Consider the following 16,970-nt stretch of genomic DNA (forward strand, 5'->3'; position numbering starts at 1 on the left):
ATCTATATTGGCAGTTTGTCAGTCACTTTTCTCTGTGTCCTGCAGACTGTCTGGCAGACTCTTCTATGAAGCAGGAATCCTGTAGCAATGTCCATCATGTATCAGCAGTCACTTTCCTGTGGGTCCTGCATGTCTAGTTTATACAGCATAAAGTCAAACAGTCCAGACAAGAGCAGTATCTTGCCCAAATGTCTAGTCTTGCCATATTGAAAGCAAATTCCATAACGTGTTTCTTCAAGGTCCATCTTCCCTTCTGATGCAGGTGGTGTTGCCAGTAGCAGTTGTGCCTCACTGTTAAGAAATACCCTAAACCATTTTAAATGCCATATTATGTAGGTCTTTGAAAGGTTTGAAGAATGCTTATCCATCTCAAATACGTCTTTGTGTATCTTAAAAACCTAACTAACTTAACTCTAAGTTTTGACTATCATAAGTAACTATGTATCTATACTCTGTATTAAATTATACATTACATTTTTAAATGAGATATATAAACACAATACCTAAACAAGAGGAGAAATATACACACACAAAATTGACCTTAAATTTTATCAATAAATGAAAATCCATTTTAAAACAAAGTATTCATCACTATACCATAATCTCCTTTTTACCTTTAAAAGAATTGGTTGTGATCATTAGTCATTTATAACCAAGCCCATTTAAATGACAACAAACATTTATAAACAATATTTGGGAATGTGGGCATCGTTCTTTCCAAACTGCTTCCTGCTGGTAGGGGGCGCTGTCATGAGGAATAGAAAGAGATGCAGAAATCCTGCTGTAATCTGTAAGGTGCCTTGTCCCAACTGTTTTGAATGTTGGATCCCCTGGAACTCTGTTTCGGGGGGGGGGGTCTTGCTTGATCAAGCCACATTAGTCTAGAAGGAATCCTCAGCTTTTCATTTTCTGTGGAAACAAAATTAGAAATCCTTTTCTCCAGTAACTTGTCCTTAGACTTAAATTTTGAAGTCAAAGCATTTTTTTTCAAGCTGATAAATTTTATTTTCTAAGGGGAGACTTATATAGGACCGTGGACATGATGCGAGCAGGGTTTGAGCATAGCCAGGGCATGGGCACTGGAACATAGGCAGATATGAGGTCAGTAGAAGAAATGCCCTGAATTGTTTAGCTAACCTGTAATTGGCTGTAAATTGCAGCAGGAGAGATAGCCCTGAGCTGGTTAGCTACTCTTTAGCTGGCTGTTAAACTGCATCAGGAGAAAGATCCCTGAGCTATTCTTTAACTAGCTGTGAGACCACAAGCCTGTACCTTGGAATGTTCTGCTGAACCTTCTGTTTATTTCTTTAAGGGGCAGTAATTTTCTGCCTGAGAGACCTGAGGTTGTGAGGATGGTGATGGTCCCCAACAGTACTAGGCATGGCATGACACATTGTGACACTGGTGTCCACTTGCTGTGGGTGAAACTATTCTTCCTTGGTTGCTCTATATGAGACACTGACTTCTAGACTAAAGACCTTTAGACTAATATTTAAATATTCTCTACCTGTAATTGCATTGATTTTTATCTATGTCTATTCTACCTTACCCCTAAAAAGGAGTTAAGACTATTGTACGTTAATAAATTAGCATGAAAAGAGAGTTTATTATTTTAAAGAGATTTTGTTACTTTAACCTGTGGATGCTGACATGTAGAATAACATATTTAATTAGTAAAGAAAAACGGTATGCTTAAGGAAATGCAGTCATCTGGGAAATACATTTGGTATTTCAGTGATTTACTGATTTGTATGTGAGCCTCAATATATCATTTATTTCTCTAGCTTAATTTGTTATTTTTAAAATGAACTATTATGTCATAAAATTTGAAATATGTCAGTGTATCTGTCTGAACATGATGTAGTAAAATATAAATTCAACAGAAAGCAAATCTATAGTGATTAAACCTGTCTGAACCTGATTGAACTGGCTTGAACAGAATAAAACTGGTCTGAACTGGATAAAACCAGATCAAACCAGTCTGAACTGGATCAAACAGGTCTGAACTGGTTTAAACCAGATAGAGCCGGTCTGAAATGGTCCAAACAGGATTAACCCAGTATGAACAATTTTATCCTTGTGGTAAGTTTGAGGAACAAGAGAATTGGAAAGATACATTTTACACATAAACCTCTCTGCTTACTTAATTAGTCTTAGCCCAGAAAATTTAGCTAGACTACTGTACATTCTGAAAAGACTAGATGATATTACTGCAAATAATTAATTGTATAAATAAAACAGTATTTTAGTCTAATAATTTTTAGCACATAAAGAATTTTCTAAGGTATTTACATTTAGATAGAGTAACTACAGATAGAATAAATGTTCATAAGTGCTCAGTAAGTCAAGTACAAGAGCAATTAGAGCAATAAAATATTGTTTATGAATAAATGTTTAAATAACACTATACACTAGATTCTATTTAGGTAACAACAACATTTTTTTTCTGACCCAGCATATGTAGATTTGATTTGTTAAGATGACATACTTGTGATTTTAATGATTAAAACTAATGCTAGTTTCAGTTTCATGGTACTGAAGTTGTTATTGTTTATATTCTCACTAAAGGGTTAGTGGTGCCTTCCTTGATGCATCCTTGGACATTCTGTGATGACATGGTATCAAACACCTGTGCATAGACTAGTTAGCCTCCATTTCACTTATTTCATTACTGCTAACAGAATTATGAAAAGCAAGCACAAGGAGGTAAATTGTTTCTTTATGTATATTTTTGCTTTTATACTACCAAATACTAAGATCTTTTTCTGTTAGTATTCTTCAGACAAACATATATGCATATGTATTTGCATACATATATACATATATAATTGGTCAGTACATGTAGTTTTATTTGTTTATTTAAAAGAATTGACATTGCAAATGTGGAGCTGATAATAAGTTCTAAGCCTCTAAGGCAGGTCAGCAGAGTGGAAATTCAGGCATGAGTTAATGCTGTAACCTTGAGGCAGAATTTCTTTTTTTCTAGAAAATTTGGTCTAAGGCCTTCAACTGAGTTTAGGTGTTAGTTACAAAGACAGGGCATCTTCACAGCCTAACTTAAAAGAGTGGTTAATTAAGCAGGAATTACAGCCTGATCCTGTTCACATGTAAAAATAATCACTGTGTGGCTCCAGAGGGGACCCTGTTTTAACAAACAAAGGAACCTAAGCCAATAGAAAATATACCAAACTACGTCACCTAGTATAGAGCATATTAATAATGTATTTTCCTTATATTTGATTAAAAATAAAACAAACCAATGCTTGAAAGGTAAAATAGAGTTGTAAATAAACATATGGCAAGGATACCTATCTTCATTTTTAAATAATTCAATTTCTCAACGAGAGTGAAGGGATGTTTTCTTCAAACCTCAAGGTTTAGAAAAATTCTATAAAATGTTTTTTAATGTTTAAAAATATGAACACATGTTAGCTGGTATCCAGTTTCTTTTCCATGTGTACTGGTGTTCTACCTGCATGAGGGTATCGGGTTTCCTGGAACTGGAGTCACAGACAGTTATAAGCTGCCATGTGGGTTCCCATTTTTAATGTAATGTACTTGGGAGGCATAGACAGGCAGAAAGATCTCTGTGAGTTTGAGGCCAGGCTGGTCTACATGGTAAGTTCCAGGATAGCCAAGGTTACATAGTAAGACCCTGTCTCAAAAACCCAAATATAAACAAACAACAAATAAATAAAATTAAATCTTAAAAACCTTAAAAGTTAAATAAATAAAATGTGAACACCAGAAGTTAGAAGAGACTGTCCAGAAGAATAACCTTTGTTCATGTGAAATAAATTTTAATAAATTTAAAAGAAATCACAAAATAAGTACCAAGAAAATTGAGGTTAAAATGGTCGAACTAGAAAACAAACTTTAAGAATCTGTAACAATGTAGAACTCAGAAATCACCAGTCAGACTCATAACTGTGGTGGAATAAAGGGTAATATCCATTCCAAGAATGAAACAATTGATATATGGAAGTGGATTTTATAAAAGTGCTTTTGTGAAAAAAACCAAACATGTAACCTTAAAAGGCAATTGACAAAGGAATCAAGCTTATAAAGTAAAACTGCCCAGCTAGTAAGCAACCACCTTTCCTATTAAATATTAAATAGCAATATAGGAGAAATATAAGTGGGGAGGGACCACGGCTGCCACTAATGAGAATTTGCTTCATGTAGAACTCCCCTGCCTTCATGTTCTCAGTGAAACCATCCAAGCAAATCATCAGTATTCTACAAGTGAGAATTATGTATCCAAGGAAACATGCATTACCCAACACCAACCAAGATTAAATGTAATTGCTTGTTTTCTCTTGAAAGATACTTTTTAGTGGGGTCCTCAAAACTCAGACTGAGATAGGAAGGCCTCTCTGGTGAGCCATGCAGAAAAGCGGAGGCCTCTAAATACCGATTTGCCTGAAAGAACTGGGGGGCGGGCAGGAAGAGAGAAGAAGGGAGGGAGAGGAGTGAAATGACTCAGCACACAGAGAGGAGAGGAGCCAGTCTTGGTTTCGTTAGAGAAAATGGAATCAAATTGTTTCTGTAACAACTCCCTTTGGATAACCAGATAACATACCCGGCCAGAATAATTCACATTTACACAGAAGGGAAATTTGGGAAGTCTAAACTATAGTTGTCAAGTACATATTGTTTCTGCTTCAGTCTAGTTTCAAACTGGAAAATTTGCAACAAATACCTCCAGGAATGCCTCTCATGCTGAGTTACTACTGTCTTACCTGTCTATCATTTTGAAGTCAAAGACAGTGCTTCAGCAAGTGACATTTTCTAACTCAGCTTACATTCTCTCTATATCCTTTTTATCAGGGGAGAAGATTGCATTTTTCCAATTGTCAAATAACAAATGCTTGATAAAAGAACTCATAACAGATGCACACACGCATAGACACACATGCACTTGCAAGTGCATACACTCATATAAATACACTTAAACAACCAGAAATATATTTTACAAAATATAATCAGGTAATCAAAATGACTTATAAATTAATTTTAAATGTGATTTTTATTTTCCTACTATGGGTAGTGTAAATAAAAGCATATGACACTGTTCTCTGAGAAAAATAAAGTACAGGAGAGATCTGGGGGCAATTCTTTGCTATAACAGTAGTCACATAGGAGTAGTTACATCTACCCATTTTTAAAACATAAGATATCAAGTTTTGCTTATTTGCTTAACCTTAGTAAGCCTCCTGCTAAGAAGGGACATCTTCAATTCAGAACAAAGAATTAAGAATATCTTGTTTTCATGTTATTTGAACTTGATATTCCTAGGCAGAGATTTTAGTATGTATTGTCTCTAGTCTTGCCCATTTCATGAGTTTTGGAAGGCATTCTCCTGTCACTTCTAACATTTCTTCTGTTCTCTCTTTTCTTCCTGTGTTCCTATGACATGTGTAACATCTTTTGTAACTCTCCCACAGTTCTTGGCTATTGTATTTCATTCTTTTCAATCCCTTTACCTTCACTTTAGGACATTTTATTGGCTTATCTTCCAACTTCTCAGTTCTTTCCTTGGTGGTATCTACTGTGTGATCCTCAAGACATTTAGAGTTTCCACCTCTCTTTTGCATTACCTATCTTTTTTTTCTTTAATGTCTCTCTTTGCATACTGATCATTCATTAAACACTTGGTCAGATATTTCCAAAATCTCTTCCACATTTGAATGTGTTTTGTTTCCTGAATGCTATTGCTTTGTTGATAATTAGGGTCTCATATAGCAGGCTGGCCTGAAGGTAACCATAAATTCCTGATTCTTCTGCTTCCATCTTCCAAGTGTTGGGGTTACAGGCATGCATTCAACTTGAATTTGGTTTTGGCATGTGCTTTCTTTCACCAGATTGCCTTTTGTCTTTTATAACATACCTTATAATATTCACCATGGGAAGTCAGGCAAGAGGTTTTAAGTGAAAAAAGCAAAGTTAACTAGTGACTAGAGTGATGTTTCTGTTTGTAAGGCTAGGGAGAAGGTGTTTTTACTATTCATGCTGTAGCTGTCTCAAAGGCTAAAATTTCCTGTGGTGTCTTTGTTCAATCCTGCTTGCATTTCACTAGGAACGCCTTCATAGCTATGATCTTAGATGTCATTCTTTCATTAAGAACCTTGTTATTGTATAGGAGTAGGCAAAAATTTTGGCAGGTGAGGCACTGCATTATCTTATAATTACAGGTTTAGTTATTCCGTGAGCCTATGTATCTGTGATATGGCTTTTTAAAGTGTTTCTCGGCCCCCCTTACAGAGGTGACAGAATGTCTGTTCTGAGCTAGAGTTGGGTATTTCCCCTTCTCTGTGTGGAAATGAATAGGATGTTGGGTATTTCCCTTTTCCCATGTCGGACCTAAAGTGAAGTTGCCTTGAGTTGGATAAGCCCATTCTTCCAGCTGGTTAGGCTTTGGTAAAACCCCACATGCTGGTTAGGTAGGCTCTGATAAAATAACTGCCCACGACCAGTCCTTTAAGGTGATGAGAGGCTCTGGTAGCACCTTGCAAAATGTACAAGGGTTTTTTTTTCTAGTTTTCAACTAGAGAAGCTGATATGTTTTCTGAAAAGGGGGCTCAGGAAAGAGTGGGGGGGGGCTGCAAAGCACATCCCATCAGGGTTAGACTCCAGTTCACACTTAGGTTCCAGCAACAATCACTACCCCATTAACATTCTTCCCAGCATCTGGGCCCCAGCAGAGGCTCTGTTTGCATCATACATGCTTTAGTTTCAGGTGTCTTCTTTCCCTATGACTTGTGTGTTTGGAATATACAAAATGATTTTGTTCAGGGTTTGTTTGTTTGTCTTTTGCTGAAAAATAAAGTTTTGGGCATAAAAGAGTTCACTTTACCAAAGTATTAGAGTCTTATCTTACATCTCCAGTATTTATAGAAATTTGACAAATGTTCATTTCATAGAGTAGACCATTGAATGAGAGAAATTGCAACTTTCAGAATTCGTCTTGAAGTCTACATGTTTTGACAGTAAAACTGTTTTTACCTAACAAAATTTTAAATGGAAGTATGCTTAACTTAATCACTACTTTTAGTGTTTACTCAAAGGACATTGGGATGACATCTGCCTTTCTCTCATTTGATTCTTTATCTCATGTGATGGAGATATCATTCCAGACTGGGATGTATTGATGGGCAAAATAGTGAAAGACTTCTGATCTTGGTGAATATGCTCTACTTTGAGGTAATAAATAATAAAAAAAATGGTCAAAATGAAAAATATAAGTTCTGTGAAATGATTCAAAATAAAGGCATGGAAGGTGCAGAATCTGAAAAAGGGCAGGCAAGGGTTAACATTTTAAGCGGGACATTTAGAATAGATTACAATGAGGAGGTAATGTATGAGCAGACTTTAAGAGGAAGAGGGGTCTGCCATGAACATATTTAGCCAGAGGAACTATGGGCAGATGAGACAGGGCATGCAAAGGAAAAGGATTGACAAGAGCTCAGGGATGGCAATGAGTTAGAGTGAGGCAATGTAGCAGATGAGACCAAGGTAGTGCCAAGGTCCAGGTAAGGTCTTGGCTTTATTTGATACTGTGGTTCTATGGACAGATGGCAGATATAATTGATTTAGCACTAAAAAGAGTATCTGTCTACTCTTTTGTGATCTGGCATTATGGAGACTCATTACTAAGACCTGTGTCACAGAAAGAATTGTCTTCATTGGGGTCCTCAGTAGAAAAAGAGGAAATTTGAAGGTGTTTCTGGGATTGGTAGAATGAATGAAGATAAAGGAGATGGAGAAAGCATTGGATAAGGTTTGCTTTGTGGGGAAGGGTAGACTCTATCTTAAGAATATTCATTTTGGGGCACCTACCATGTGTGGAAATAGAGGTCTTAAATAGATACATGGAATTGAGGGGCATTTTTGGGTGGTAGAACTGTAGCAGATAAATGCTATTTAAAGACATGAACATGCAATGTGAAGGTTATAGATAGAGAACTGTAGGTGAAGGGTGTCGATAGAGAATGACAGCCGCAACACTTTCAAAGGCATGAGTATGTGAGCAGTGGGTGGTGTGGAAAGAAAAGAAACAAAAAAAAATTGAGAAGAATCATGAAAGAAAAAGAGGGGAAATAGATCAAAGTGGAAGGGATCAAACCTGCTTTGCATAAGAAATTGGTACATTATGTAAGATGATACAGACAAGCATCACTTCAGGGAAGTTAGAAATGGAAGGGCCAACTCAAAGCCACTTTTTATTGTACTGAGAGCATAGGGAGAAACTTCATTTTGCAGTAAATGGAGACTAACACAGAGGCAAGCAACTGGCCAAAGTGTAGAGAACAAGTGATTGAGGAGTACTTAGCCCTAAATATGGACATCTACATTATACCCTTGCTCCCAAAGCTCAGGGATCCTTGCCAAAGAGGGTGCAGAAAGACTGCAAGACCCAGAGGCAATGGGTGGCTGCAAGGAAACAGTGCTTTCTGCACAGTTGGGCAGCTGACATATGAACTCACAGCATTTTTTGTCAGCATGCATATGGCCTGTGCAAACTCAAGCCAGCCCAAATCATAACAGAGAGGTAGAAGATGAGCATGGAGTCTCATTCCTGGCTGAGGAGCTATTGGGAATTGATAGCTGCTGGAAAAGATAAGTCTGGTTTTCTTTTACAGTTTTGCCTTCTTGTAGCTCTAGTATATTCCACTGGATGGCCATATGCCCTAGTATATACAGGCACTTCCTAATTTCACTTAATGAGTTTTAAAAGAAATATATGGGGACACAAACTTGGGAAGGTATGGAAAAAGGGATGAGTGGGGGAATACATGGGTGGTTGAACATGATCAAACTATGATATATGAAAATCTTGAATTATTAAAAAAAGAAATTGAAGTACTGAAGGTAGGGTAATAATTGGACACAGAAAATTTGAATACAGGGGTTAGGCAGTTTGGCCTGAGATTTCTTCAGAGACCATGGCAATCTCCTGAAGTAAGAAAGCTACTCTTTGCCCACTGCATCCACTATGAAGCAACACGGGTAAGGACCTGGCTTGCATTATGGCCCTAATGTTCTAATGATGTTCTGATTCAGAAATCCCCCAAAATCTCTAATGACATCTAGTATACCAATCTCTAGTTGTTTCTATATTTAAAGAATAGTATGAAACTAGGATGCACATCTACACTCTGTTCTAAAATTCTGAAAACTGGCCATGTTTTAATTCAATTAACAAGATTTTAGTTTCTAAAATGGCTTTGTGTGTCCCATGACACATATTCTTAAGATGGGGAATAAGCTTTATAAAATGAACTGAAAAATAAGACAATTTGGGTTAGATTTCCTCTTAGTGCTCTTTGTTATTTCATAAATTTTATAGCATTTCATTGTAAAGGTCACAACTGATTTGACTTTATTTTTCTTCTAAATAAAACAATATTTTTTTCATGATATGTTATTATAAACTCTATTGTAAAGTATATATGTGATTTGACATACATTATATAGGTTGCTTTTTCAGATGCTGAGTAAATGATTAATGACACTTAAAAATAACACGTATTATTGTATAAAGAAAATGCTTTCTATGCTTTCGATCCTTTAATTTTCAAGAACATGAGCAAAGTGTCTGATGTGCTGTCACATGCCTATAATTTCAGCACTTGGTTGGAAGAGGCAAAAGAATTGCTAAATGTTGAGGCCTGATTGGGATACACAGTGAGCTCCAGATCATCAGCCTTGGCTACAGAGTTAGGCCCTGTCTCAAACAATCACCAAGAAAAATCCCACAACACACAGCTTTACCCAATTCCACCTACCGCACTGCCTCCCCCAAAAAACAACCAAACAAATAAGAACACTGACTTATAGTAACTAGAGTTAGGGGAAACAATATGAATTTATGAAGATACTTATAAAATGTGTTAGAAATATGTCAAGATATATTCTGATATGAAATTATTTTAATCCAAGAATATTTGTAATAATATTTTGAGAATATTAAGTGGAGAACAATTAAATACTATGAACACAGTGCTTTAAGTGACTCCCAAGTCTCAAAGAGCTATTAGAATACTGACTCATTTGTTCTCAGTGACGTAGTTGTGTATACCCATCATTTTACCACATGTATTCTTTGACTGAGACCCACCTTATAACAGCATTTCTATTTGGGTAAAATACAGCACTGGTGAAAAAAAAATGTTAACTTTGACATTAAAAAAAAAAAAACTCTGTCTTTTATTCCTTGCTTAAACTGTATTACTTTTGTGGGGTTGTTGTTGCTATTCTTTTGGTTTTTTTTTTTTATCATATTGTTTTACCTATAGGATAAGATTTGTATAAGGGTTATGTCCAGGGTCCTACAAATGAGATTTATCTGAATTAACAAAATTGTTTCTATAATAATTTTACATATAATTCCTGGATCTTAAAATCATAAGTTAAAATCAAATAATGATAAAAACTCTCACAACTATCTTTTTATATGCATCTTCATATGTATGTATGATACATGTCATAAACATATGCAAGAATGAGTATTATTTGAGTCAGGAAAGAGGTTGCCATTTGCAGTAGTAAGGGAGATGTGATTTTGGTAAGGTTTATAGGTGCATAAGGGATTGGAAAATGACTATTTCTTAAGCTAACCATGTTGGCTTATGTATTGTTTTTTTTTCATCATAAAATTTCAAAACTGAATAGTCTTACATAAGGAAAATTATATTGTGATTATTTGAGTTCTTTTTTCTCTCCTTAATGAAATTTATCTGTGGTATCAGGAGACCATCTCACAGAAAGAATTTTGAATAAATTGTCAGTTGTCTTTCCTTTTTCATTTTCAGTTCAAAAGGACATAGTCCGGATTCTCCCCAGTTTAGATGTTGAAGTCAAGGATATTACTGACTCTTATGATACTAACTGGTTTCTTCAGTTGCTGTCTACAGAAGATCTTTTTGAAATGACCAGCAAAGAGTTTCCTGTAGTAGCAGAAGTCATTGAAGTATCTCAAGGGGACCAACTGCCCCGAAGTATTTTACAGCCTGGGAAAACCATTGTGATCCACAAAAAGTTTCAGGCTTCTAGGATTCTAGCTTCAGAAATTCGAAGCAATTTTCCCAAAAGACACTTCTTGATCCCTAGTAGCTACAAAGGTAAGTTCAAAAGGAGACCCCGGGAGTTCCCAACGGCCTATGACCTGCAGATATATACGACTGAGAAGGAAACTCTCCACGTGGTGGCCACCAAAGCCTTCCACACACTTCACAAGAAGCTGTCCTCTGTGTCTGTTGGGGACCAGTTTCTAGTGCGTCATTCAGAGACCACAGAAGTCATCTTTGAGGGAACAAGAAAAGTGAACGTTCTGGCCTGTGAAAAGATCCTCAATAAGTCCTATGAGGCAGTCCGGCTCCCTCTGTACATGGAAGGAGGTTTTGTTGAGGTGATTCATGACAAGAAACAGTACCAGCTTTCAGAGCTCTGTACACAATTCCGCTGGCCCTTCAATGTAAAGGTATCCGTGAGAGATCTCTTCATCAAAGATGACATTTTGGCAGCTACCCCAGGACTGCAGTTGGAGGAGGATATCACAGACTCCTACCTACTTGTTAGTGACTTTGCCAATCCCGGGGAATGTTGGGAAATTCCTATGGGCCGACTGAATATGACTGTTCAGCTAGTTAGTAGTAGTAATTTGTCTGTGGATACAGGGCCAACTCAAGTAAGGACTCTGGTAGAAGAGATCACAGAAGAACAATATTACATGATGAGGAGGTATGAAAGTTCTCTTTCACATCCTCCGCCTCGCCCTCCCAAACATCCCTCAGCAGGAGAAACCAAGTTAACCTCGCTCAGCTTTGCAGAAGAGGGAACAGGAGATCTGCCCAAGTCTCCTAAGGTAAGAGACTATGATTTCACAAATTTCCTCTTCTCCAGATAGCAAGTTCCGAGTTGCTTCTGAGTTTGCCCTTTGCTTGCTTTCCTTCCTTCCATATCACTCTGAAAGCCTGATGCATGCTATATGAATGAACATCAATAGAGAAAGCTGTTGGAGCATTTTGTACTTTGATGCTTCACCAGTAGATGTGGTGTGAAATCTGCACTGAATTAAAAGTAGATGTGATGACATTTGTCTATGACTGCACAAATTGCCATTTCAATGGGTTTTGGCAACTGAACATGTTTAATAAGATACCTCAGAAGAAATTCCCATTTATTTTGGAAATGTGGTTCATTTTTCTTAGGTAGAATTCTCTTAATACTTCACCCAGGAAATGAGCATACAATAAACTCCAGTCTTCTTGGTGGTGTGTGGGTGGGTTGGGGGGAGAGTAGGAGTTTACTGGTAACATGCATCTCTAACACATGCCTTCATTTTGTTTTATGTGCAGAAAGATATAAAAATATCTTGGCAGAACTGGGTGTGTGATAATGTGAGCATCTGCCCACATAATGCCTCTTAGAATTGTGTAATCTTTAACAGTTCTATTGCAAAATAAAAATTAGTAAACCTACAGGCACCATAGGATCTCTATGGAATTACCAAAACCACTCAAGATGTTAAACAGTAGTTCAGCATCATTTCTACTTGATGTAATTGCTTCTTAAACACTGCCTGCTGACTGAAGGAACTGAGCTTGCCCTTGCCCAGGATGTATATGGTGTGTGTGTGTGTGTGTGTGTGTGTGTGTGTGTGTGTGTGTGTGTGGTGTGAACATCTATGGTATATGGAAGGAGTGTATTCTGTCCCAGAAGATGTTGAACTAGAAACACAAGGAAAACAAAACAGTAAAAGAGATATTTGCTGTTTCTCCTCACATTCAGAAATGATAGTAGCACTGGGCATCAAGACTAATCTATGGATGTGGATGCCCTTACAGTTGTGTATTTCAAAGACTGTTCTGATTTATGCTAAAGGAAACCTGAATGATCACTAAATTTGTTTTTCAGAGGAAGAAGATAAAACTAACAAAAATTTCCTTTCAAGAAAAAATTTTTTTAAAAATTGACAAAACAAAACACTTCTGAAATAATAATGATTAGCTAAAGTGAAGGCGGGGGCCAGAGTTCTTTGATTCTTGTACATTTTTTTTTTTCCCTCGGTGAGTTGAATGATACTATCATGGGTGGTGGGGTGTAGGCCTAGTTTTCCTAGGTTTTTGGCATCTTATTTTAAGAATGAAACAAATACCACACACATATTTGCAAGAGTACCAAGAAAACAATATTCAAAGCAGAGCCATAGAACAGATAAAAACACACTATTAGAAGTGACGGTGGTCTAAATGAGTGAAGACATTCAAGGGCCCACTATTGTTTGAGGTTTTTATTTATTGGTTGTCAACTTGGCATGCCTAGGGAGGGGACATTCAGTTGATGGAATGCCTCCATCTTAAGGGCCTGTGGGCACTTCTGTGAAAAGTTTGGTGGTGATCCATTTTGATTGACAAGCTTACTTACATGGGCTTTGCTTACTGTGATCATCCCTTCCCAGTATGCATCTGATTTTAATTATATATAGGCATAAGAAACTGAAGTGAAATGTGCTGTCAGATTATTAGGTTCATTGTTCATAGAGGTGTGTGTGTGTGTGTGTGTGTGTGTGTGTGTGTGTGTGTGTGTGTGTGTGCATTATATGTGTGGATTAAAGATCTCAGGCTACCAAATGTCTGACGTGTGTGAGGAATGTGTGCATACCCTAAGCCAAGTAGAGTTCCAAGTGACTAAGCTGTTCCTTATTCCTGCATGCTTCAAATTGAGAAATAGATGTTTTCTTCTTATTGGTAGGCAGAGAAATATCACTCATTCAAAAATGTGCATACCTAACTTCCCAGAACCTACAAAGATTAACATGGAATGGCAAAAGGACTTTTCACATATGATTAAAATCCAGGACCTTGTGATGAGATTATCCAAGTATCCCCAAAGGTATAACTTAATCACTGAAATCTTTACAAGGGAAGTCTCCAGTGGAGGGCAGCATTCCAGGAGAAGTGGTTAAAGAACAATGTCCAAAGAGACAACAATTCTGTTCTCAAAGAGAGAGGAATGGAGTCAGGCATAAACTGATGATGTTTCTCTAAACAGAGTCTTCCCCAGATGTTCAGGAAGAAGCAGCTTAGCTAAACTCTAAGATAATAAAAGTATGTTATTTAAAACAATAAATTTATAGTAACATTATAACAAGAACAAAAAGATAAAATATGATTCAAAGTTATTTAGGAATTAATAAAAGCCTTAAATAGCTAAATCTCTGTACATGAGCTAGGACGTATTTTGTTGGAAAACGATTTGCTTGTATTTGACAGTTATGTTACATAATCCAGACAATAGGCTAGCCTCAATCTCATGAGGTTCTTGCCTTAGCGTCCTAAATAGCTAAGATAAGAAATTTGTACCACAAATAACCCACCTTTGACACTAATAACCCACCTCTCATTTCCCTCCTCCATCTTCCCGTTCTTCCCTTATATCTCTTCCCCAACCCTCCTCTTCTTTCCTCCCTCCTACTCCCTCTTCCTTCCTCTCTCTTTCTCACCCTCTCATAGTTAGCTTTTGTTGTCATGATATCCTCGGTTGAGGGAAATCCTCCATCTGGTTGGACTATGGACATGTCTGTGGAGCATTTTCTTAACTGCTAATTGATATAGGAAGGTCCACCTACTATGGGTAGTGCCATTTCTAGGCAGGTGGTCCAGTGCTATATAAGAAAGGTAGCTCAACAGGTGAGGGGAAGTAAGCCTGTAAACAGCATTGCTCCCTGATCTCTGCTTTAGTTACTGCCTCCCAGTTCCTGCCTTAAGTGCCTGTCCGTCTTGAGCTTTTGCCTTTGTTTCTCTTGACGATGGCATATAACCTATAAGCCAAATAACACGCTGCAATTGCTTTTGATCAGTGTTTATTAAGTAACAGAGAAACAAACCAGAATATCCCCTTTCTTTATTTACTCCCTTTTTTCCTCTACCTTTAAAAGTGAGTTTTAATGGATCCTGTGCCTGTGGAGATCCTGAGGGTACAGCTAATATTTTGAACCAAGAATCTAGGATATTGAGAAGAGCTAGCACAATATTTATTTTTCTTTCTATATTTGTTTTACTATTTCCAGCTAATTTTGTTTGCAAGTGTCACTAGACTTTTAAGTGTTTCGGCATCATGTATCTCAGTTTCAATAATAGAAAGAATGCTGTCTTGTTATCTAGACTGAATTCAAAAAGAGAAAAGACTTAGATTGGACTAAGTATCATGACTCAGCCAACTTACTGGTTGCCTCAACTATAGGCTAAATTGATGAATATTTTAAATGTAAACCCATAGAGTAGACACCTTACAAAGAACAAAATTTTAGTGGTCTGAGAATTCTGGAGGATAGGAAATGTACATCAAGTTGCTGGTAAAGTTGTTCTTCAGTTCCAAGATGGAGTCTTGTTGATGTATCACCCAGAAAAAAGGATACCACTTTCTCATGTAGCATAAATTCTGTAGGAAGGGAAACTCTTCCCTCCAGAGTCATTGAGTATGCTTTTGTAAGGCCAGATTTCACAGCCTAAGCTCTTTCAATCTATCCAATCTCCGGCTACTACTATTGTATTAGTGTGAAGTTGCTAACATGAGCTTTGGAAGAGACAAAAAGCATCCATACAAAAGCAATGAAGAAGAATATCAGGGCTGGATACTGCAAAAACAAGAGGCGAAAAGTTAGGTGATAGACAATAACAGATGTCTACTACCTTCCCCAAATAAAAGATTTTTAAAACTCCAAACCAAGAAAACATTCATAGATAAAAGTAGATTAAAAAAATTTTAAAGTATCTTCTAAAGGTACAAAAGTTAAGGTGATTCTTAAGAGAAAAATATATAACAATATTATATCTTATGTACTAAAATTACTAAATCAATGTATACTGTTTTATAGATTTATATAGTAGTTTGTTACTCTTTTGCAAAATCCCACATGAGTTTACAGTTTTGAGACCTGAGTTCCATTATGTATAATCATGGCTTGGAGTTAGTGAAGGGTTGTCAGGATTTTATGAAGTTCTGGAACTATTTTTATTTGAGGTACAAGAATTGAGTGACAACTTAAACTTGTAAGACTTGACACTAGGTGATCATAGTTGTGGGATACATTTGAAGAACTTAGAACTTGGGAGGTAGATACACAGAGGGTTGGGAGAGCTAGGCCAGCCAAGAAACCCTCCTCAAAATCAAAAGGAACAACACAAAACAGAAATTATGTAACTGTTCTGTGTCAAGGAGTGCAGACTCGGTTCTTCCAATATCACCAACTTGGGTTGAATTGAAGGATGGGTGTATTTGATGCAAAAGTGACAGACTTCATATTACAAAAAAAGGTATTAGAGCTAAAAAATAGCAATTGTGAGTCAAGGATGGTATTAGTGGGCTCTTCATCAGACTTGAGATGAATTCACAATTTCTTGTTTCGATTAGTTACACATTGCTCATGTGACTAAAAGCAAAGCACTATCATAGTCTCTGAAATATCTTAAAAACATCACTGATGTTACCATTTGCCCATGTTCAGACCTACTGGCCTCCTCATGGTCAATAATTTTCATTCACTGTGAAGAATGGGATTAGCTCAGTGGATCACAGTTATAGCAGATCTGTCAGGTTCTGTGTAATGTACCCAGAAAGTCTTAAACCAATGTTGTCTTATTACCCCAGTGTCACTCTTCCATGTCTTTTGTATCCCCTGAGATAACTGCATTAATGCTTTTCTCTCGTGTATACTTCTGAAATAAGATTTTTTTTAATGTTTAACATTAGGGAGCATCCATTTAAAACAAGAAAGCCTCTAAGTCTTGGGGTTTTCCACAAGATACTGCTTTAAAATTTGAGAACAATTTGTGGGGGTTATTCAGAGTTTAAATATTCAGACTCATTTAGCTCATTAAAATGCCTTTTTATATGCACAGTAAAGAGTACTAGATACTTTATTATATGGGTTTACTTTTGCTTTCTTAATGGGTCATTAACTTTAC

At 36.8% G+C, this 16,970-nt stretch overlaps 1 protein-coding gene across 1 annotated transcript in view; it reads left to right on the forward strand.

Moving 5' to 3' along the window:
• The window catches only part of Themis (thymocyte selection associated), a 163,823-nt gene that overhangs the window by 74,442 nt on the left and 72,411 nt on the right, over positions 1-16,970 (forward strand). Inside the window, exon 4 of the mRNA XM_051175311.1 lies at positions 10,815-11,866. Coding sequence (XP_051031268.1) covers positions 10,815-11,866 — 1,052 coding nt within the window. The remainder of the gene's footprint in view (positions 1-10,814; positions 11,867-16,970) is intronic.

Source organism: Phodopus roborovskii, unplaced genomic scaffold (genome assembly GCF_943737965.1).
Source record: "Phodopus roborovskii unplaced genomic scaffold, PHOROB, whole genome shotgun sequence".
Lineage (NCBI taxonomy): Eukaryota > Metazoa > Chordata > Mammalia > Rodentia > Cricetidae > Phodopus > Phodopus roborovskii.